Genomic DNA, 24488 nt, shown 5'->3' with positions numbered 1-24488 from the left:
AGCCTCAGTTAGATCTCTGTGCCCGAACGAGAAGGGTGCACACTAGGGGCTCTCCTGAGCTTCTTAGTGAAAGTTTTAGATTAGGTTTTTTATTTTCAGTGAGACCTGCTGGCAACAGGCTCACTGCATCGAGGGACTAAGGGGAGAAGAAGCGAACTCACCTGCGTGCAGAGTGGATTGGGCTTCTTAGGCTACTGGACATTAGCTCCAGAGGGACGATCACAGGCCCAGCTTGGATGGGTCCCAGAGCCGCGCCGCCGGCCCCCTTACAGAGCCAGAAGGCAGAAGAGGTCCGGAAAATCGGCGGCAGAAGACGTCCTGTCTTCAACAAGGTAGCGCACAGCACTGCAGCTGTGCGCCATTGCTCTCAGCACACTTCACACTTCGGTCACTGAGGGTGCAGGGCGCTGGGGGGGGGCGCCCTGAGACGCAATAAAAACACCTTGGATGGCAAAAAAAATGCATCACATATAGCTCCTGGGCTATATGGATGCATTTAACCCCTGCCAGAATCCATAAAAAAGCAGGAGAAAAGTCCGCGAAAAAGGGGCGGAGCCTATCTCCTCAGCACACTGGCGCCATTTTCCCTCACAGCTCCGTTGGAGGGAAGCTCCCTGTCTCTCCCCTGCAGTCACTACACTACAGAAAGGGTTAAAAAAAAGAGAGGGGGGCACTAATTAGGCGCAGTATTAACTATACAGCAGCTATAAGGGGAAAAACACTTATATAAGGTTATCCCTGTATATATATATATATATCGCTCTGGTGTGTGCTGGCAAACTCTCCCTCTGTCTCCCCAAAGGGCTAGTGGGGTCCTGTCCTCTATCAGAGCATTCCCTGTGTGTGTGCTGTATGTCGGTACTTTTGTGTCGACATGTATGAGGAGAAAAATGATGTGGAGACGGAGCAGATTGCCTGTAATAGTGATGTCACCCCCTAGGGGGTCGACACCTGAGTGGATGAACTGTTGGAAGGAATTACGTGACAGTGTCAGCTCTGTATAAAAGACAGTGGTTGACATGAGACAGCCGGCTACTCAGCTTGTGCCTGTCCAGACGTCTCATAGGCCGTCAGGGGCTCTAAAGCGCCCGTCACCTCAGATGGCAGATATAGACGCCGACACGGATACTGACTCCAGTGTCGACGGTGAAGAGACGAATGTGACTTCCAGTAGGGCCACACGTTACATGATTGAGGCAATGAAAAATGTTTTACACATTTCTGATAATACGAGTACCACCAAAAAAGGGGTATTGTGTTCGGTGAGGAAAAACTACCTGTAGTTTTCCTGAATCTGAGAAATTAAATGAGGTGTGTGATGAAGCGTGGGTTTCCCCCGATAACAACTGATAATTTCTAAAATGTTATTGGCATTATATCCTTTCCCGCCAGAGGTTAGGGTGCGTTGGGAAACACCCCTTAGGGTGGATAAAGCGCTCACACGCTTGTAAGGGCTCTACCTTCGCCTGAGATGGCCGCCCTTAAGGATCCTGCTGATAGAAAGCAGGAGGATATCCTAAAAGGTATTTACACACATACTGGTGTTATACTGCGACCAGCAATCGCCTCAGCCTGGATGTGCAGTGCTGGGTTGGCGTGGTCGGATTCCCTGACTGAAAATATTGATACCATAGATAGGGATAGTATATTTTTGCCTATAGAGCATTTAAAAGATGCATTTCTATATATGCGTGATGCACAGCGGAATATTTGCCGACTGGCATCAAGTCTAAGCGCGTTGTCCATTTCTACGAGTAGAGGGTTATGGACACGTCAGTGGTCAGGTGATGCGTATTCCAAACGGCATTTGGAAGTATTGCTTTATTAAGGGGAGGAGTTATTTGGGGTCGGTCTTTCAGACCTGGTGGCCACGGCAACAGCTGGGAATTCCACGTTTGTACCCCAGGTCGCCTCTCAACATGAGAAGACGCCGTATTATCAGGCGCAGTCTTTTCGTGGACAAGGTTCCTCATTTCTGCCCCGTGACAGAGGGAGAGGAAAAAGGCTGCAGAAATCAGCCAGTTCCCAGGAACAGAAACCCTCTCCCGCCTCTGCCAAGCCCTCAGTATACGCTGGGGCTTTACAAGCAGAATCAGGCACGGTGGGGGGGCCCGTCTCAATGAATTTCAGCGCGCAGTGGGCTCACTCGCAAGTAGACCCCTGGATCCTTCAGGTGATATCTCAGGGGTACAAATTAGAATTCGAGACGTCTCCCCCTCGCCGTTTCCTAAAGTCGGCTTTACCGATGTCTCCTTCTGACAGGGAGACAGTTTTGGAAGCCATTCACAAGCTGTATTCCCAGCAGGTGATAATCAAGATACCCCTCCTGCAACAGGGAACGGGGTATTATTCCACACTGTTGTGGTACCGAAGCCGGACGGCTCGGTGAGACCGATTCTAAATCTAAAATCTTTGAACACTTACATACAGAGGTTCAAATTCAAGATTGAGTCACTCAGAGCAGTGATTGCGAACCTGGAAGAAGGGGACTACATGATGTCTCGGGACATCAAGGATGCTTACCTTCATGTCAAAATTTACCCTTCTCACCAAGGGTACCTCAGGTTTATGGTACAGAACTGTCACTATCAGTTCAGACGCTGCCGTATGGATGGTCCACGGCACCCCGGGTCTTTACCAAGGTAATGGCCGAAATGATGATATTCCTTCGAAGGAAGTGAATTTTAGTTATCCCTTACTTGGACAATTCCCTGATAAGGGTAAGATCCAGGGAACAGTTGGAGGTCGGTGTAGCACTATCTCAGGTAGTGTTGCGGCAGCACGATTGGATTCTCAATATTCCAAAATCGCACCTGGTTCCGACGACGTGTCTTCTGTTCCTAGGGATGATCCTGGACACAGTCCAGAAAAAGGTGTTTCTCCCGGAGGAGAAAGCCAGGGAGTTATCCGAGCTAGTCAGGAACCTCCTAAAACCGAGCCAAGTCTCAGTGCATCAATGCACAAGGGTTCTGGGTAAAATGGTGGCTTCCTACGAAGCAATCCCATTCGACAGATTCCACGCACCAGTGGGACCTGCTGGACAAATGGTCCGGGTCGCATCTTCAGATGCATCAGCGGATAACCCTGTCACCAAGGACAAGGGTGTCCCTCCTGTGGTGGTTGCAGAGTGCTCATCTTCTAGAGGGCCGCAGATTAGGCATTCAGGACTGGGTCCTGGTGACCACGGATGCCAGCCTGCGAGGCTGGGGAGCAGTCACACAGGGAAGGAATATCCAGGGCTTATGGTCAAGCCTGGAGACATCACTTCACATAAATATCCTGAAGCTAAGGGACATTTACAATGCTCTAAGCTTAGCAAGACCTCTGCTTCAAGGTCAGCCGGTGTTGATCCAGTCGGACAACATCACGGCAGTCACCCACGTAAACAGACAGGGTGGCACAAGAAGCAGGAGGGCAATGGCAGAAGCTGCAAGGATTCTTCGCTGGGCGGAAAATCATGTGATAGCACTGTCAGCAGTATTCATTCCGGGAGTGGACAACTGGGAAGCAGACTTCCTCAGCACGACCTCCACCCGGGAGAGTGGGGACTTCACCCAGAAGTCTCCCACATGATTAAAAACTCGACAGGTATTGCGCCAGGTCCAGGGACCCTCAGGCAATATGCTGTAGACGCTCTGGTAACACCGTGGGTGTACCAGTCAGGGTATGTGTTCCCTCCTCTGCCTCTCATACCCAAGGTACTGAGATTGATAAGATGGAGAGGAGTAAGCTCTATATTCGTGGTTCCGGATTGGCCAAGAAGAACTTGGTAACCGGAACTTCAAGAGATGCTCACGGAAGATCCGTGGCCTCTACCTCTAAGAAGGGACCTGCTCCAGCAAGGACCCTGTCTGTTCCAAGACTTACCGCGGCTGCGTTTGACGGCATGGCGGTTGAACGCCGGATCCTGAAGGAAAAAAGGCATTCCGGATGAAGTCATCCCTATCCTGATCAAAGCCAGGAAGGATGTAACCGCAAAAACATTATCACCGCAATTGGCGAAAATATGTTGCGTGGTGCGAGGCCAGTAAGGCCCGACGGAGGAAATTCAACTGGGTCGATTCCTACATTTCCTGCAAACAGGAGTGTCTATGGGCCTAAAATTGGGGTCCATTAAGGTTCAAATTTCGGCCCTGTCAATTTTCTTCCAAAAAAGAACTAGCTTCAGTCCCTGAAGTTCAGACGTTTGTAAAAGGGGTACTGCATATACAGCCTCCTTTTGTGCCTCCAGTGGCACTTTGGGATCTCAATGTAGTTTTGGGTTCCAAAAGTCACATTGGTTTGAACCACTTAAATCTGTGGAGTTAAAATATCTCACATGAGAAGTGGTCATGCTTTTGGCCCTGGCCTGGGCCAGGCGCGTGTCAGAATGGGCGGCTTTATCCTGAAAAAGCCCTTATCTGATTTTCCATTCGGACAGGGCGGAATTGAGGACTCGTCCTCCGTTTCTCCCCAAGGTGGTTTCAGCGTTTCACCTGAACCAACCTATTGGTGGTGCCTGCGGCTACTAGGGACTTGGAGGCCTCCAAGTTGCTAGACGTTGTCAGTGCCCTGAAAATATATGTTTCCAGGACGGCTGGAGTCAGGAAATCTGACTCGCTGTTTATCCTGTATGCACCCAACAAGCTGGGTGCTCCTGCTTCTAAGCAGACTATTGCTCGTTGGATTTGTAGTACAATTCAGCTTGCACATTCTGTGGCAGGCCTGCCACAGCCAAAAATCTGTAAATGCCCACTCCACAAGGAAGGTGGGCTCATCTTGGGCGGCTGCCCGAGTGGTCTCGGCTTTACAACTTTGCCGAGCAGCTACTTGGTCAGGAGCAAATACGTTTGTAAAATTCTACAAAATTGATATCCTGGCTGAGGAGGACCTGGAGTTCTCTCATTTGGTGCTGCAGAGTCATCCGCACTCTCCCGCCCATTTGGGAGCTTTGGTATAATCCCCATGGTCCTTACGGAGTCCCCAGCATCCACTTAGGACGTTAGAGAAAATAAGAATTTACTTACCGATAATTCTATTTCTCATAGTCCGTAGTGGATGCTGGGCGCCCATCCCAAGTGCGGATTGTCTGCAATACTTGTACATAGTTATTGTTACAAAAATCGGGTTATTATTGTTGTGAGCCATCTTTCAGAGGCTCCTCTGTTATGCTGTTAACTGGGTTCAGATCACAGGTTATACGGTGTGATTGGTGTGGCTGGTATGAGTCTTACCCGGGATTCAAAATCCTTCCTTATTGTGTACGCTCGTCCGGGCACAGTATCCTAACTGAGGCTTGGAGGAGGGTCATAGGGGGAAGAGCCAGTGCACACCAGATAGTCCTAAATCTTTCTTTAGATGTGCTCAGTCTCCTGCGGAGCCGCTATTCCCCATGGTCCTTACGGAGTCCCCAGCATCCACTACGGACTATGAGAAATAGAATTATCGGTAAGTAAATTCTTATTTTTGACCCTTTATTAAAAGCTTTTGCGGAGCTGACTGGGGAATGGATGATGCATGAGGTCTCTTGGCTAGGTCGGATTGCCGCGGCTAAAATGGTGCTCCTCCCCAAACTTATGTACTTGTTTCGTGCCATACCGAGGCCCCTCCCCAAGCTGTTATATATTAAATTTAATCAAATCATAACCAAGTATGTGTGCAGAGGCTCCCGGCCAAGAGTTGCTAAAAAGACCCTGGTTTTGCCCAAAAGTGCGGGTGGCGTTGCTTTGGATTTGATTTGGAACTATACCATATGGCCTGTATCTTGAACCAAACTAGGGATTGGTTCACCGTCGAGAATCCGAAATCATGGGTGATGGTGGAGGCCACTTGCATGCACCCGGTTGCGCTCCCTGATCTCTTGTGGATGCCTCCTTCCGCTGCGAAAGCCAAGGGAAGGTCCTGTAAGTCCGTTGAAACTACTCTGGGTGCGTGGCACAAGTTGGTATTGTCTTCAGATGAGATTACTTTGCCATGCTCCCTTCTATCGCTAGACTCCTTCTCTACCATGATTTTTAATATAGACCTCAGCGACTGGAGGAGGAAAGGCCTCTCCTCCCTAAGTGACTTGTATGTGGCAGGCTCCCTTCTCCCGACTACAGGAGCTATATGGCATACGGTCTCAAGATTTTTTTAAATACCTACAGTTGAGGAGTTGGATACACTCCTTTCCTAAGTTTGATGGCTCTAGACCCTCTCTCCCAGCATATATTAAGCTCCATTTGTTGTCACCGAGGTATAGGGGCGGGATCTCCTGGTGGTATAAACTCCAATTAGCTAACTCCACACATACCAAATTGAGGGCCCAGACTCTATGGGAGAGGGACTTAAACAGAGCCCTCTCGAATGAGGACTGGGACGGAATATTTAGATCCTGTTTCACAATTTCAAAATGCATAAATCACTCTGAAATGTTCTTTAAGCTCATACAGAGGGCTTACTTTACCCCAGAAAAGCAGCACAGAATCTGGCCCTCACAATCCAAATTCTGCTGGAGAAACTGCGGATATACAGGAGACATCTTTCATGTCTTCTGGAAATGCCCTTTACTCAACCGCCTATGGAGTGATGTATTCCAACTGATTAATACGGTTTTGGGCTCCTCTATCCCTATGGACCCCGCTTTAGCGCTCTTCCACCTTTATACAGACCACCTCCCTCCAGGCGACAGATACGTCTTGGGCCAGATCTTAGTTGCCACTAAAGCTGCTATAGCTCAATTATGGAAAACAGATAATGTCCCGTCCCTGGTAGTTATACAACAAAAAGTCCATAGGCATTTTGTTTATGAAACTGCTGAAGCCAGATACTTGCCCTCTTCTTCCTCTATTCTCATGAAATGGTCCAAATGGTCTACATATAATACCGAACTAGATTCTTCATTTGTAGTTGCCCCGCTATTTGCTGTGACAGAGTTAAATGAGCTCAATGTCCCCTGACCGCCTAATTCTCTCTGTATCCTGTGCATTAGCCTATTTATGCATATGTGCCTATCGTAGATCTTTACAGTATATTTTTGTACACTTCACCAAAAGTATGTAACCATGTATTGTAGTGTATTTCACTTTATGTCTGACTCTGAACCCCCCCCCCCAATGTTTTCCCTACTTCTTTTTTTTTTCTGTTCCCCTGACTTATTTGTACAAAAAGAGAGAGGAGGATTCCTTTTTTCTTCCCTCTCACCATTCAATAAAAATTTAATGTTTAAAAAAAAACGGTAAATCTTTTTCTCCTAGTCCGTAGAGGATGCTGGGCACCCGTCCCAGTGCGGACAAAATTCTGCAAGACTTGTATATAGTTATTGCTTACATAAGGGTTATGTTACAGTTTTGATCAGTCTCTGGCTGATGCTGTTTTGTTTCATACTGTTAACTGGTTCGTATGTTCCAAGTTGTACGGTGTGGATGGTGTGGGCTGGTATGTATCTTGCCCTTAGATTAACAAAAATCCTTTCCTCGTACTGTCCGTCTCCTCTGGGCACAGTTCTCTAACTGAGGTCTGGAGGAGGGGCATAGAGGGAGGAGCCAGTGCACACCCATCTAAAGTCTTTAGAGTGCCCATGTCTCCTGCGGAGCCCGTCTATACCCCATGGTCCTTACGGAGTCCCCAGCATCCTCTACGGACTAGGAGAAAAGGATTTACCGGTAGGGTTAAAATCTTATTATTCTAGTTTATCAGCTTTTTTTACTAAAAATAGAGCAGTATATCATTACAAACACTGGCAGAGTTGTTGGTCTCTAGAGGAATGTTAACTACCTTAAGTTGATTACTGTACTATTTGCTATCCAGTATTTGCTGATTTAATATGAAGGGACTGCCGTTCTGAATTTTAATGCAACAAAAGACAATAAATTGACTGCTAAAGAAACGCTAACACTACTCCGGTTATGACCGATCAAGTCATGCACTATACCATGAGGAAAGAAATGGTTAGGATATCTGCAAGTCAGACACCAGTATCTAGACCCCTGCTAGTTGTGGCGGAGTTCATGGGGTTCCAAGATTTGGGTAACGTGTGCTCTTCCAGTGGTGGGCTTTCTGTGCTAGATCTCTGTATATAGCATCACTTGCCTCTACTGCATTGTAAAGTAACTTTTATTGATGGATGGAGAGAGAGAGCAAGCATTATTGCTAAATTAGGCTGCCCTCATTCAGAGTTTTTATGCTGACCTGATCTTGTTTTTCATTGGTTCTTTGGACGGTGTTCATCTAAGACTGTAGTTTGCCTCAAGCTTATACTGTTCCTGGCAGAACAGGGACAGTGCGCTGATATGTGGGGATCGCTTCTGAAAAGGGGGCCGGATTGGGCGAAGAGGGTGCGGCCCAGCACTTAGGAGGTGCTTGGCTTCCCTCAATGTGAATAGATGCTGTACGCATGGTATCTGTTCCCCTGGCTGCGATCAGAAACTGCATATCTTCTCACCCATGGCACACTGAAACCCGTGAGCAGGGACTGCCCTGAGCAGGCTGTTTCAGCAGGGCGACTCGATAAGGGCAGGGCGCATTTTGCCACTTTAAAAAAAGGCAGGGTGCGGCGCCCTGTTAAAACAGTCTAGCGTGAATACTAGCTAACTATTTCCATGCAGGACTACAAATAAAGCAATGATGGCTCATCGCAATAAAAGATATTTTCTCTATCGTCCTAGTGGATGCTGGGGTTCCTGAAAGGACCATGGGGAATAGCGGCTCCGCAGGAGACAGGGCACAAAAAGTAAAGCTTTAGGATCAGGTGGTGTGCACTGGCTCCTCCCCCTATGACCCTCCTCCAAGCCTCAGTTAGGTTTTTGTGCCCGGCCGAGAAGGGTGCAATCTAGGTGGCTCTCCTAAAGAGCTGCTTAGAAATACCTCAGTCGGTCGACAGACACAGACACGGACACTGATTTCAGTGTCGACGGTGAAGAAACAAACGTATTTCCCTTTAGGGCCACACGTTACTTGTTAAGGGCAATGAAGGAGGTGTTACATATTTCTGATACTACAAGTACCACAAAAGAGGGTATTATGTGGGATGTGAAAAAACTACCTGTAGTTTTTCCTGAATCAGATAAATTAAATGAAGTGTGTGATGCGTGGGTTCCCCCCGATAGAAAATTATTGGCGGTATACCCTTTCCCGCCAGAAGTTAGGGCGCGGTGGGAAACACCCCTTAGGGTGGATAAGGCGCTCACACGCTTATCAAAACAAGTGGCGGTACCGTCTATAGATAGGGCCGTCCTCAAGGAGCCAGCTGACAGGAGGCTGGAAAATATCATAAAAAGTATATACACACATACTGGTGTTATACTGCGACCAGCGATCGCCTCAGCCTGGATGTGCAGAGCTGGGGTGGCTTGGTCGGATTCCCTGACTAAAAATATTGATACCCTTGACAGGGACAGTATTTTATTGACTATAGAGCATTTAAAGGATGCATTTCTATATATACGAGATGCACAGAGGGATATTTGCACTATGGCATCAAGAGTAAGTGCGATGTCCATATCTGCCAGAAGATGTTTATGGACACGACAGTGGTCAGGTGATGCAGATTCCAAACGGCACAAAGGTGTATTGCCGTATAAAGGAAGAGGAGTTATTTGGGGTCGGTCCATCGGACCTGGTGGCCACGGCAACTGCTGGAAAATCCACCGTTTTTACCCTAAGTCACATCTCTGCAGAAAAAGACACCGTCTTTTCAGCCTCAGTCCTTTCGTCCCTATAAGAGTCATATCTGCCCAGGGATAGAGGAAAGGGAAGAAGACTGCAGCAGGCAGCCCATTCCCAGGAACAGAAGCCTTCCACCGCTTCTGCCAAGCTCTCAGCATGACGCTGGGACCGTACAGGACCCCTGGATCCTACAAGTAGTATCCCAGGGGTACAGATTGGAATGTCGAGACGTTTCCCCCTCGCAGGCTCCTGAAGTCTGCTTTACCAAGGTCTCCCTCCGACAAGGAGGCAGTATGGGAAACAATTCACAAGCTGTATTCCCAGCAGGTGATAATCAAATTACCCCTCCTACAACAAGGAAAGGGGTATTATTCCACACTATATTGTGGTACTGAAGCCAGAAGGCTAGGTGAGACCTATTCTAAATCTAAAAAATTTGAACACTTACAAAGGTTCAAATCAAGATGGAGTCACTCAGAGCAGTGATAACGAACCAGGAAGAAGGGGACTATATAGTGTCCCGGGACATCAGGGATGCTTACCTCCATGTCCCAAATTTGCCTTTCTCACTAAGGGTACTTCAGGTTCGTGGTACAGAACTGTCACTATCAGTTTCAGACGCTGCCGTTTGGATTGTCCACGGCACCCCGGGTCTTTACCAAGGTAATGGCCGAAATGATGATTCTTCTTCGAAGAAAAGGCGTCTTAATTATCCCTTACTTGGACGATCTCCTGATAAGGGCAAAGTCCAGGGAACAGTTGGAGGTCGGAGTAGCACTATCTCGGATACTGCTACAACAGCACGGGTGGATTCTAAATATTCCAAAATCGCAGCTGATCCCGACGACACGTCTGCTGTGCCTAGGGATGATTCTGGACACAGTCCAGAAAAAGGTGTTTCTCCCGGAAGAGAAAGCCAGGGAGTTATCCGAGCTAGTCAGGAACCTCCTAAAACCAGGAAAAGTGTCAGTGCATCATTGCACAAGGGTCCTGGTAAAAATGGTGGCTTCCTACGAAGCAATTCCATTCGGCAGATTTCACGCAAGAACTTTTCAGTGGGATCTGCTGGACAAATGGTCCGGATCGCATCTTCAGATGCATCAGCGGATAACCAAATATCCAAGGACAAGGGTGTCTCTCCTGTGGTGGTTACAGAGTGCTCATCTTCTAGAGGGCCGCAGATTCGGCATTCAGGATTGGATGCTGGTGACCACGGAGGCCAGCCCGAGAGGCTGGGGAGCAGTCACACAAGGAAAAAATTTCCAGGGAGTGTGATCAAGTCTGGAGACTTTTCTCCACATAAATATACTGGAGCTAAGGGTACTTTTATAATGCTCTAAGCTTAGCAAGACCTCTGCTTCAAGGTCAGCCGGTATTGATCCAGTGGGAAAAACATCACGGCAGTCGCCCACGTAAACAGACAGGGCGGCACAAGAAGCAGGAGGGCAATGGCAAAAACTGCAAGGACTTTTCGCTGGGCGGAAAATCATGTGATAGCACTGTCAGCAGTGTTTCATTCCGGGAATGGAAACTGGGAAGCAGACTTCCTCAGCAGGCACGACCTCCACCCGGGAGAGTGGAAACTTCATCGGGAAGTTTTTCCACATAATTGTGAACCGTTGGGAAATACCAAAGGTGGACATGATGGCGTCCCGTCTGAACAAAAAACGGGACAGGTATTGCGCCAGGTCAAGAGACCCTCAGGCAATAGCTGTGGACGTTCTGGTAACACCGTGGGTGTACCAGTCGGTGTATGTGTTCCCTCCTCTGCCTCTCATACCTAAGGTACTGAGAATTATAAGACGTAGAGGAGTAAGAACTATACTCATGGCTCCGGATTGGCCAAGAAGGACTTGGTACCCGGAACTTCAAGAGATGCTCACAGAGGACTTATGGCCTCTGCCGCTAAGAAGGGACTTGCTTCAGCAAGTACCATGTCTGTTCCAAGACTTACCGCAGCTGCGTTTGACGGCATGGCGGTGGAACGCCGGATCCTAAGGGAAAAAGGCATTCCGGAAGAGGTCATTCCTACCCTGGTCAAAGCCAGGAAGGAGGTGACCGCACAACATTATCACCACATGTGGCGAAAATATGTTGCGTGGTGTGAGGCCAGGAAGGCCCCACGAAGAAATTTCAACTCGGTCGATTCCTGCATTTCCTGCAAACAGGAGTGTCTATGGGCCTCAAATTGGGGTCCATTAAGGTTCAAATTTCGGCCCTGTCGATTTTCTTCCAGAAAGAATTGGCTTCAGTTCCTGAAGTCCAGAAGTTTGTCAAGGGAGTATTGCATATACAACCCCCTTTTGTGCCCCCAGTGGCACTGTGGGATCTCAACGTAGTTCTGGGATTCCTCAAATCACATTGGTTTAAAACCAGTCAAATCTGTGGATTTGAAGCATCTCACATGAAAAGTGACCATGCTCTTGGCCCTGGCCTGGGCCAGGCGAGTGTCAAATTGGTGGTTTTTTTCTCAAAAAAGCCCATATCTGTTTGTCCATTCGGACAGGGCAGAGCTGCGGACTCGTCCCCAGTTCTCTCCCTAAGGTGGTGTCAGTGTTTCACCTGTACCAGCTTATTGTGGTGCCTTGCGCCTACTAGGGACTTGGAGGACTCCAAGTTGCTAGATGTTGTCAGGGCCCTGAAAATATAGGTTCCAGGACGGCTGGAGTCAGGAAAACTGACTTGCTGTTATCCTGTATGCACCCAACAAACTGGGTGCTCTTGCTTCTAAGCAGACTATTGCTAGTTGGATGTGTAATACAATTCAGCTTGCACATTCTGTGGCAGGCCTGCCACAGCCAAAATATGTAAATGCCCATTCCACAAGGAAGGTGGGCTCATCTTGGGCGGCTGCCCGAGGGGTCTCGACTTTACAACTTTGCCGAGCGGCTACTTAGTCAGGGGCAAACACGTTTGTAAAATCCTACAAATTTGATACCCTGGCTAAGGAGGACCTGGAGTTCTCTCATTCGGTGCTGCAGAGTCATCCGCACTCTCCCGCCCGTTTGGGAGCTTTGGTATAATCCCCATGGTCCTTTCAGGAACCCCAGCATCCACTAGGACGATAGAGAAAATAAGAATTTACTTACCGATAATTCTATTTCTCGGAGTCCGTAGTGGATGCTGGGCGCCCATCCCAAGTGCGGATTATCTGCAATACTTGTACATAGTTACAAAAATCGGGTTATTATTGTTGTGAGCCATCTTTTCAGAGGCTCCGCTGTTATCATACTGTTAACTGGGTTCAGATCACAGGTTGTACAGTGTGATTGGTGTGGCTGGTATGAGTCTTACCCGGGATTCAAAATCCTTCCTTATTGTGTACGCTCGTCCGGGCACAGTATCCTAACTGAGGCTTGGAGGAGGGTCATAGGGGGAGGAGCCAGTGCACACCACCTGATCCTAAAGCTTTACTTTTTGTGCCCTGTCTCCTGCGGAGCCGCTATTCCCCATGGTCCTTTCAGGAACCCCAGCATCCACTACGGACTCCGAGAAATAGAATTATCGGTAAGTAAATTCTTATTTTCGACCTTGATGCGTTTTAGCTGTTAGGATGCTGACTTCCACATGTTGGCACCTTAAGGTGTATTTGCTTCCTCCAATTGATGGTGAGATCATAACTTGTGCACAGTCCATTTCCCTGTTTATGAACTTCTGTTTTATTGTGTGTGACTGTCTCTAATGATGGAGGTTCGACACATTTTTGCTTTTGTGTCCTCCAAATGTGAGTCTGCAGGTTACTATAGCAGAAGCTTTCTTTATGGGCTTCTCTTATAATTTGCTTTCCTATAGATACTATGTTCTCTCGTGGTTTATTTAGGCCCATAATGTAAAAGTTTTAGAACCTGATGGAGTTTAAAGAGGCGTTCTACTACATATAGGAAAGGGACAGCGGGTTGAATTTTGTACTTCTTTTGTCGCTTAAAAAAACATCCCATTTGTAGTTCTTTTATCACTAGAACAAACATTCTATTGGCATGTTCTCCGGGCTTTATAATACCATGTGCATGAGTCCTTTTTTTTTTTTTTTCCCTCTGCTAGGTCTAAAACATTTATCATACAGTTCTTTTCTGTCTACAGCTGTGTTTTCTACAGCTGTGTCTTCCTGGTGCAACCACACTTTGTTGTAACATGGTTATGACTTTGTATATTTATGTTGCTTGAAATGTAGAACTTATCTGCTTCTGTTTTGATGGCCCTTTAAAAGCACATGCATTTTCCAGATACAGTAGATTAAAACTTTTTTTTACACTAAGTGATGCCATACTTTAGCAATCTGTTGCCAATGTGCATCTGGGAACACCAAATATAAAAAAAAAAATGGCCACAGTGTATATTATGGGGTATATTCAATTAAAGTCGGATCCATACCGACATGTATTTGTCGGAATGGATCCGACAACCCCTATTCAATCCCATCTAAAATTCGACTTTTTCAAGTCGAATTTAGATGGGACCCAGAGGAGGAAAAGGGGGGGGCGAGCCGCTGGGGGACAGCCGGCGGCAGCCAGAGGAGATCAGCGTGCTGGAGCCGGGCGGAAGCTGCCGTGAGGTCGGGCGGGTGAGTGACATCCAGCTGCAGCGCTACTGTAGCGCTGATCTCCCTGTATGCCTGCCTGCTGTCCCTGCGGCCCAACTCCCCCCTGCCTCCTCTGGGTCCATCTCATTCCGACATTTTGATGTCGGACTGAGATGGTAAAAAACGGGGCCAAAACCTGTTGGATTTGGCCCCGTTTTCGACATTAACACGTGGATCGGCAGCTATTCCGCTGATCCACATGCTTTTCGACATGTCGCATTTATCGACTTGTCGAAATTTGTTGCAAAATATTGAATATGTTGAATCAGGATTCGACCAAAAAAAGTCAAACTGCCGTCTTTTCGACAGACGGCAGTTTTCGACTTCAATTGAATATACCCCTATGAGTCTTATTTGCCAAATATACCTCATGCTAAAACAATTTGTTGTAGCAGTGTTGTATTGCAGACCTAAGTTAACTGTTGCAGAAAATGAAGTCTGTTTTTCTATGTTAAATTGTGTAAGTTTTGATCATTACATTTTGAATACCACTTAACAAAAACATATTTCCAATAAAATAATATGCATAAAATATCACTAATCTCTTGTGAAAGCTAGGTCATCTGATTGGAATAGATCACAAAATGCAAAAACATTCTTTCTGTTCTATGTGTAAGGAATACCATATATCAGTGGTTGAGTTTGAAGATTAAGATTATTAACCAACTTTCTGTAAATTACCTTTGTAATACATTTTTTTTGTTTTCAGTGCCCTATTGAATGGTTTCATTATGGATGTGTTGGATTGTCGGAGGCTCCTAAAGGCAAATGGTATTGCCCACAGTGTACTGCTGCCATGAAGAGAAGAGGAAGCAGACATAAATAACATTTAAAAAACATACTTAACGCAAAAAAAGATCTTTTTTTTTAAGCAGACATTAACACCATTTCATGTCATGACAGTCAGTTTGCTTGGTATATTGTATGGTAACTGGTGTATTCGGCAGAATAGTGTTCCAGGGGATCAGCACCTCATGATTTGTGTGTACTCATAGTTGGAATCATTGACTCACATTTCTGTCCTTTAAAGGATTTCAATATTGCTTTTTAAAAAAAAAACAAAAAAAAACATTTTTTTGCAACTTATATTTACATTTATATATTAAAGAGGTATCTCTTGCACGAATTCCAAGTTGTTATGTAACATTGTATAAAAATGTCACAGGATCTACTACAAAGTATGAGTATGCAGTAATTTCTAAACACTTTATAAACATATTTTGTTTCCTTTTGAAACAAATTTCAGCTGGCTGAAGAAAATGAGTTTTGTTTTTGGGCTGGCATCCATTAAGTGTATACATACATAATTATTTAATCTATTATGTGAGGAGTAAAATGTTGCCATTGTTACTACACAAAATATAGTGTAGTTAAGTATCAATGTGATTAAGTTTTTTTACAGGATGTATTTTTTGTGTGTGTTCATTATTACATAGTGATATTAGCAAATAAAGTAATTATTATCCATAATTTGTTATCAGTTGAACTATTAGGAAGATATTTAAGATATAAGTAATTGCGCTGAGCGAAAAAATGTGGGTCCCAGGGATCCCTCAGTTAAAATCATTAGGGTCCTAGCTAACTTGTTCTTGGAGGAAATTCAGACTGGACCGTGGTGGCGATCGCAGTCTGAAGCACTTTAATAATAATAATTTTATTTATATAGCGCTCTTTCTCCAACAGGACTCAACGCGCTTTACAGATATCAGAAACAATGCACATGAGTAATACAATAGATAAGCCACACAGATATAAAAGAAAACCTTAAGCACACAGAAAGCATAATGCAGGATTGGTGTAGGCATTTTGGGTAATAACTTCCAAGGGTTGTGTATTCCACCCTCACAAGGTACCAAGTGCGGCAGCCATCTTGGGCGCTCAGCGTAGGATTACCCAGGGTGGAATAGTCCACCCCTAGAAGAGATGACACAAAATGGGGGTGATTTCAGAGTCCTACAGTTCAGAGTAGGGTTCCATCAAAACCATCAGGCCTATGTATTTTTCATCCCATCCACAAGTGTACCATATGGGGCAGCCATGTTGGGCGCACTTTGAAGGTTACACTGTGGGAGGTGAGCCATACAAGGGCCAAGTTCATATATGGGAAAACTGATGCTTATGTAGTAGTATGATGTACCCTGCATGTAGGGCACAATGGAAAAGTGTGCAATCAGTGGAGGTAAACATTACAGGAAAAACACATGGTGGGGTGGAAGCGAGGAATGGGGAAAAAAACACAATAGCAGGTAACTAGTGGCAGAAGTAGGATTGGGATAACATTATTTTGATCAGATCTTAGTACGGGTGGGTAGGAGAATGTGGGGGGCATACTCAGAAGCAATGGGGATGTCCCTGCAGAGCCTGGTCCTGGTGCTGTGCCCCCACAGTTCCCTGTTCATCTTGATGGTTAGGCCCAGGGGCAGACTTGATGTTCTCAGCCAGAGTGGTGGTAAGCCTGGTCTTGGTGTTCTCATGTTTGAGGCGAGGAGAGGCCACATAAAGTTCCAGAGTTTTGTGGTTGTAATGCAGTCCTTCTGTTATCTTGTTAGTTTGTTTGCCTTCTGTTTTCCTTCGGTTTAACACAGGTATAACACTGCTGTTGATTTTAGCTGCCACTTGATAACTAGCCACTTCATAAACTAGCCACTGCAGTGTCCTATAGGACTGGCGTCCTAGGCTATACTGAATAAATAAGTCTACAAACACATGTCCTTTCTGATTACAACCCCCTCCCCCACACAGCAACCCTCCACCAAAAGGTGTTAATCACAACTACCAAATGTGAGGTCAGTAAACCCCAGTCAATCACTATAAGTTTTTGCAGACTACAGTTATTAATCCACTTAAAACAATTTTCTAAACATGCAATGTAATGTGCTATGGTCTGCAGTAATTATCAAATAGATCTTTAACAAGAAAGTAGCAATGGTCTGCAGTAATTATACTTTGTGGAGTGCAAATGTGCAGCGGGTGCACCGGGAAGCCCAGGGAAATGCTAACAGCATCTCAGGGCTGTGATCGCCTCTGCCTGATTGACAGGCAGAGACGGTTGCGGGAGGGGGCGTGCCAACGGCTTTAGAATGCTGTTGGCGGGGCGTGTTCTGGACAACGCAGGTGTGTCCGGACCGTTGCGGGTTGCGGCAGCTGTGTGAAGTCGCACGCAGCCGTTGCGATCCAGGACGCGGTGGCTAGCCTGGCAGCTGGCGCTAGGCTACGCAGGCATGGAGCTACTCAGCGGGTGCAAAAGCATAGTCGCCCTGTGATACTTTTGCACCCTTGCAGGGGGGGTAGGGCCTGACGTGCAGGGCGGACTAGCCCTATGCTGGGCGTCCCCTCACATGTCAGAGCAACTGATCGTAGATGTGCTAAATTTAGCGCATCTACGATCATATCTGAATCACCCCCTTAGTCCCGTGCCCCTCATACTTCCCTACCATCGGTTTTATGCAGTGTCCTATACTTGCCCATTTTCTCATACGTCCTAGAGGATGCTGGGATCACATTCAGAACCATGGGGTATAGACTGGATCCGCAGGAGACATGGACACTTTAAGACTTTCAAAGGGTGTGAACTGGCTCCTCCCTCTATGCCCCTCCTCCAGACTCCAGTTTTAGAATTGTGCCCAGTGAGACTGGATGCACTACAGGGAGCTCTACTGAGTTTCTCTGAAAATACTTTTTTGTTAGGTTTTTTATGTTCAGGGAGGCTGCTGGCAACAACCTCCCTGTTTCGTGGGACTAAGGGGAGAGAAGTATGACCCACTTCTAGTGAGTTCAAGGGCTCTGCTGGCAACAGGACACCATTAGCTCCTGAGGGTTTGATCGCTGGGTACGCTCAGATGCTCGCTCCCACAGCCTGCCGTCACCCCCTTACAGAGCCAGAAGACAGATGAGTAGCAGAAGAAAAGAAGACTTCAGTGACGGCATTATGAGGTACCGCACGGCAGGCGAGAACGCTGCGCGCCATGCTCCCGGTTCACAGGCACTGCAGGGGGGGGGGGGGGGTGCCCTGGGCAGCATGTATAATTCCTCTTTTTGGCTGGCAGAAGGGGACATTAGTGCCTAGGCTCTGTCCTACCCCCGCCAGAGACATTATTTATTTAAGAGCTGGAAGAAGCGCGCCATTACAGGGGCGGGACTTCTTCCTCACTTGGCCAGCACAGCTCATCGCCTTTTTCTCCTACATGCTGCGGAGACGCTGGTCCTCCCTCACTGTTGACACAAGTCTCAGGGTGCTAAAAAAAGGGGGGCGGGGCACAGTGTAATTTGGGCAGGGTATTTCAGATAAAGCGCTGCAAGTCTGTTATCATGAGTCTATTCACAGACTTTGTATGATTGCGCTGAGTTGTGAGCTGGTAAAAATCCTCTGTGTCCATCTGACAGTCTTACTGTGGGTCTGTCTCATATAAGGCGGTGTGTTTGTTGGTCGACATGTCTGAGGCTGAGGGCTCTTCCCAGGAGGAAGCTATATTAGGGGGACAGACGTATGAGGGGGTGACTGTGTCGGCATCGCCGACTCCTGACTGAGTGAATGTCTTGAATGCCAATAGGAAGCCTATCAGTAAGAGATTAGAAATGTTACATACTGATTCCGACACGGACACGAATTCCAGTGTCGACTATAGTGATTCCAGTTTAGATCCAAGAGAGCATTCAGTAAATTAATAACATAAAATGTTATTTCTCTGACGTCCTAGTGGATGCTGGGGACTCCGTAAGGACCATGGGGAATAGCGGCTCTGCAGGAGACTGGGCACAAAAGTAAAGCTTTAGGACTACCTGGTGTGCACTGGCCCCTCCCCCTATGACCCTCCTCCAAGCCTCAGTTAGATTTTTGTGCCCGAACGAGAAGGGTGCACACTAGGTGGCTCTCCTGAGCTGCTTAGTGAAAAGTTAGTTTTAGGTTTTTTATTTTCAGTGAGACCTGCTGGCAACAGGCTCACTGCATCGAGGGACTAAGGGGAGAAGAAGCGAACTCACCTGCGTGCAGAGTGGATTGGGCTTCTTAGGCTACTGGACACCATTAGCTCCAGAGGGATCGAACACAGGCCCAGCCATGGAGTCCGGTCCCAGAGCCGCGCCGCCGGCCCCCTTACAGAGCCAGAAGCAAGAAGAGGTCCGGAAAATCGGCGGCGGAAGACATCCTGTCTTCACCAAGGTAGCGCACAGCACTGCAGCTGTGCGCCATTGCTCCTCAGCACACTTCGGTCACTGAGGGTGCAGGGCGCTAGGGGGGGGCGCCCTGAGCAGCAATAAAAACACCTTGGCTGGCGAAAATACATCACATATAGCCCCCAGGGCTATATGGATGAATTTTAACCCATGCCAGAATCCATAAAAAAGCAGGAGAAAAGTCCGCGAAAAAGGGGCGGAGCCTATCTCAGCACACTGGCGCCATTTTCCCTCACAGCTCCGTTGGAGGGAAGCTCCCTGGCTCTCCCCTGCAGTCACTACACTACAGAAAGGGTTAAAAAAAGAGAGGGGGGCACTAATTAGGCGCAGTATTAACAATACAGCAGCTATAAGGGGAAAAACACTTATATAAGGTTATCCCTGTATATATATAGCGCTCTGGTGTGTGCTGGCAAACTCTCCCTCTGTCTCCCCAAAGGGCTAGTGGGGTCCTGTCCTCTATCAGAGCATTCCCTGTGTGTGTGCTGTGTGTCGGTACGTTTGTGTCGACATGTATGAGGAGGAAAATGATGTGGAGGCGGAGCAAATTGCCTGTAATAGGGATGTCACCCCCTAGGGGGTCGACACCTGAGTGGGTGAACTGTTGGAAGAAATTAACAGTGTCAGCTCTTTACAAAAGACAGTGGTTGACATGAGACAGCCGGCTACTCAGCTTGTGCCTGTCCAGACGTCTCATAGGCCGTCAGGGGCTCTAAAGCGCCCGTTACCTCAGATGGCAGATACAGACGCCGACACGGATACTGACTCCAGTGTCGACGGTGAAGAGACAAATGTGACTTCCAGTAGGGCCACACGTTACATGATTGAGGCAATGAAAAATGTTTTACACATTTCTGATAATACGAGTACCACCAAAAGGGGTATTATGTTCGGTGAGGAAAAACTACCTGTAGTTTTCCTGAATCTGAGAAATTAAATGAGGTGTGTGATGAAGCGTGGGTTTCCCCCGATAAAAAGTTATTGGCATTATATCCTTTCCCGCCAGAGGTTAGGGTGCGTTGGGAAACACCCCCTAGGGTGGATAAAGCGCTCACACGCTTGTAAAAACAAGGGCTCTACCCTCTCCTGAGATGGCCGCCCTTAAGGATCCTGCTGATAGAAAGCAGGAGGGTATCCTAAAAGGTATTTACACACATACTGGTGTTATACTGCGACCAGCAATCGCCTCAGCCTGGAAGTGCAGTGCTGGGTTGGCGTGGTCGGATTCCCTGACTGAAAATATTGATACCCTAGATAGGGACAGTATATTATTGCCTATAGAGCATTTAAAAGATGCATTTCTATATATGCGTGATGCACAGCGGAATATTTGCCGACTGGCATCAAGAGTAAGTGCGTTGTCCATTTCTGCCAGAAGAGGGTTATAGACACGACAGTGGTCAGGTGATGCGGATTCCAAACGGCATATGGAAGTATTGCCTTATAAATGGGAGGAGTTATTTGGGGTAGGTCTTTCAGACCTGGTGGCCACGGCAACAGCTGGGAAATCCACGTTTTTACCCCAGGTCGCCTCTCAACATAAGAAGACGCCGTATTATCAGGCGCAGTCCTTTCGTTCCCATAAGGGCAAGCGGGCAAAAGGTTCCTCATTTCTGCCCCGTGACAGAGGGAGAGGAAAAAGGCTGCAGAAATCAGCCAGTTCCCAGGAACAGAAGCCCTCTCCCGCCTCTGCCAAGCCCTCAGCATGACGCTGGGGCTTTACAAGCGGACTCAGGCACGGTGGGGGCCCGTCTCGATGAATTTCAGCGCGCAGTGGGCTCACTCGCAAGTAGACCCCTGGATCCTTCAGGTGGTATCTCAGGGGTACAAATTGGAATTTGAGACGTCTCCCCCTCGCCGTTTCCAAAAGTCGGCTTTACCGACGTCTCCCTCCGACAGGGAGGCAGTTTTGGAAGCCATTCACAAGCTGTATTCCCAGCAGGTGATAATCAAGGTACCCCTCCTGCAACAGGGAAAGGGGTATTATTCCACACTGTTGTGGTACCGAAGCCGGACGGCTCGGTGAGACCGATTTTAAATCTAAAATCTTTGAACACTTACATACAGAAGTTCAAATTCAAGATGGAGTCACTCAGAGCAGTGATTGCGAACCTGGAAGAAGGGGACTACATGGTGTCTCTGGACATCAAGGATGCTTACCTTCATGTCCCAATTTACCCTTCTCACCAAGGGTACCTCAGGTTTGTGGTACAGAACTGTCACTATCAGTTTCAGACGCTGCCGTTTGGATGGTCCACGGCACCCCGGGTCTTTACCAAGGTAATGGCCGAAATGATGATACTCCTTCGAAGGAAGGGAGTTTTAGTTATCCCTTACTTGGACGATCTCCTGATAAGGGTAAGATCCAGAGAACAGTTGGAGGTCGGTGTAGCACTATCTCAGGTAGTGTTGCGGCAGCACGGTTGGATTCTCAATATTCCAAAATCGCAGCTGGTTCCGACGACTCGTCTTCTGTTCCTAGGGATGATCCTGGACACAGTCCAGAAAAAGGTGTTTCTCCCGGAGGAGAAAGCCAGGGAGTTATCCGAGCTAGTCAGGAACCTCCTAAAACCGAGCCAAGTCTCAGTGCATCAATGCACAAGGGTTCTGGGAAAAATGGTGGCTTCCTACGAAGCAATTCCATTCGGCAGATTCCACGAAAGAACTTTCCAGTGGGACCTGCTGGACAAATGGTCCGGGTCGCATCTTCAGATGCATCAGCGGATAACCCTGTCACCAAGGACAAGGGTGTCCCTCCTGTGGTGGTTGCAGAGTGCTCATCTTCTAGAGGGCCGCAGATTCGGCTTTCAGGACTGGGTCCTGGTGACCACGGATGCCAGCCTGCGAGGCTGGGGAGCAGTCACACAGGGAAGGAATTTCCAGGGCTTATGGTCAAGCCTGGAGACATCACTTCACATAAATATCCTGAAGCTAAGGGCCATTAACAATGCTCTAAGCTTAGCAAGACCTCTGCTTCAAGGTCAGCCGGTGTTGATCCAGTCGGACAACATCACGGCAGTCACCCACGTAAACAGACAGGGTGGCACAAGAAGCAGGAGGGCAATGGCAGAAGCTGCAAGGATTCTTCGCTGGGCGGAAAATCATGTGATAGCACTATCAGCAGTATTCATTCCGGGAGTGGACAACTGGGAAGCAGACTTCCTTCAGCAGACACGACCTCCACCCGGGAGAGTGGGGACTTCACCCAGAAGTCTTCCACATAATTATAAACCGTTGGGGAAAACTCGACAGGTATTGCGCCAGGTCAAGGGACCCTCAGGCAATAGCTGTAGACGCTCTGGTAACACCGTGGGTGTACCAGTCAGTGTATGTGTTCCCTCCTCTGCCTCTCATACCCAAGGTACTGAGAATTATAAGATGGAGAGGAGTAAGCACTATATTCGTGGCTCCGGATTGGCCAAGAAGGACTTGGTAACCGGAACTTCAAGAGATGCTCACGGAGGATCCGTGGCCTCTACCTCTAAGAAGGGACCTGCTCCAGCAAGGACCCTGTCTGTTCCAAGACTTACCGCGGCTGCGTTTGACGGCATGGCGGTTGAACGCCGGATCCTGAAGGAAAAAGGCATTCCGGATGAAGTCATCCCTATCCTGATCAAAGCCAGGAAGGATGTAACCGCAAAACATTATCACCGCATTTGGCGAAAATATGTTGCGTGGTGCGAGGCCAGTAAGGCCCGACGGAGGAATTTCAACTGGGTCGATTCCTACATTTCCTGTAAACAGGAGTGTCTATGGGCCTGAAATTGGGGTCCATTAAGGTTCAAATTTCGGCCCTGTCAATTTTCTTTCAAAAAGAACTAGCTTCAGTCCCTGAAGTTCAGACGTTTGTAAAAGGGGTACTGTATATACAGCCTCCTTTTGTGCCTCCAGTGGCACCTTGGGATCTCAATGTAGTTTTTGGGTTCCAAAAGTCACATTGGTTTGAACCACTTAAATCTGTGGAGTTAAAATATCTCACATAGAAAGTGGTCATGCTGTTGGCCCTGGCCTGGGCCAGGCGCGTGTCAGAATTGGCGGCTTTATCCTGTAAAAGCCCTTATCTGATTTTCCATTCGGACTGGGCGGAATTGAGGACTCGTCCTCAGTTTCTCCCTAAGGTTTCAGCGTTTCACCTGAACCAACCTATTGTGGTGCCTGCGGCTACTAGGGACTTGGAGGACTCCAAGTTGCTAGACGTTGTCAGGGCCCTGAAAATATATGTTTCCAGGACGGCTGGAGTCAGAAAATCTGACTCGCTGTTTATCCTGTATGCACCCAACAAGCTGGGTGCTCCTGCTTCTAAGCAGACTATTGCTCGTTGGATTTGTAGTACAATTCAGCTTGCACATTCTGTGGCAGGCCTGCCACAGCCAAAAATCTGTAAATGCCCACTCCACAAGGAAGGTGGGCTCATCTTGGGCGGCTGCCCGAGGGGTCTCGGCTTTACAACTTTGCCGAGCAGCTACTTGGTCAGGAGCAAATACGTTTGTAAAATTCTACAAATTTGATTACCCTGGCTGAGGAGGACCTGGAGTTCTCTCAATTGGTGCTGCAGAGTCATCCGCACTCTCCCGCCCGTTTGGGAGCTTTGGTATAATCCCCATGGTCCTTACGGAGTCCCCAGCATCCACTAGGACGTCAGAGAAAATAAGAATTTACTTACCGATAATTCTATTTCTCGTAGTCCGTAGTGGATGCTGGGCGCCCATCCCAAGTGCGGATTGTCTGCAATACTGGTACATAGTTATTGTTACCAAAAATCGGGTTATTGCTGTAGTGAGCCATCTTTTCTAGAGACTCCTCTGTTATCATGCTGTTAACTGGGTTTAGATCACAAGTTATACGGTGTGATCGGTGTGGCTGGTATGAGTCTTACCCGGGATTCAAAATCCTTCCTTATTGTGTACGCTCGTCCGGGCACAGTATCCTAACTGAGGCTTGGAGGAGGGTCATAGGGGGAGGGGCCAGTGCACACCAGGTAGTCCTAAAGCTTTACTTTTGTGCCCAGTCTCCTGCGGAGCCGCTATTCCCCATGGTCCTTACGGAGTCCCCAGCATCCACTACGGACTACGAGAAATAGAATTATCGGTAAGTAAATTCTTATTTTTGCCCA

The 24488-nt window shown here is 47.6% G+C and overlaps 1 protein-coding gene across 1 annotated transcript in view; it reads left to right on the top strand.

The window, feature by feature from the left end:
* ING3 (inhibitor of growth family member 3) overlaps positions 1-15673 on the top strand; it is an 85904-nt gene extending 70231 nt beyond the window's left edge. Inside the window, exon 12 of the mRNA XM_063927208.1 lies at positions 14913-15673. Within this exon, the coding sequence (XP_063783278.1) occupies positions 14913-15029 (117 nt within the window). The 3' untranslated portion in view covers positions 15030-15673. The remainder of the gene's footprint in view (positions 1-14912) is intronic.
* Positions 15674-24488: the final 8815 nt, after the last annotated feature.

The sequence above is a fragment of the Pseudophryne corroboree genome, chromosome 6, assembly GCF_028390025.1.
Source record: "Pseudophryne corroboree isolate aPseCor3 chromosome 6, aPseCor3.hap2, whole genome shotgun sequence".
Lineage (NCBI taxonomy): Eukaryota > Metazoa > Chordata > Amphibia > Anura > Myobatrachidae > Pseudophryne > Pseudophryne corroboree.
Note: the sequence above shows the minus strand (reverse complement) of the source record. Positions and strands in the feature narration are given on the sequence as shown.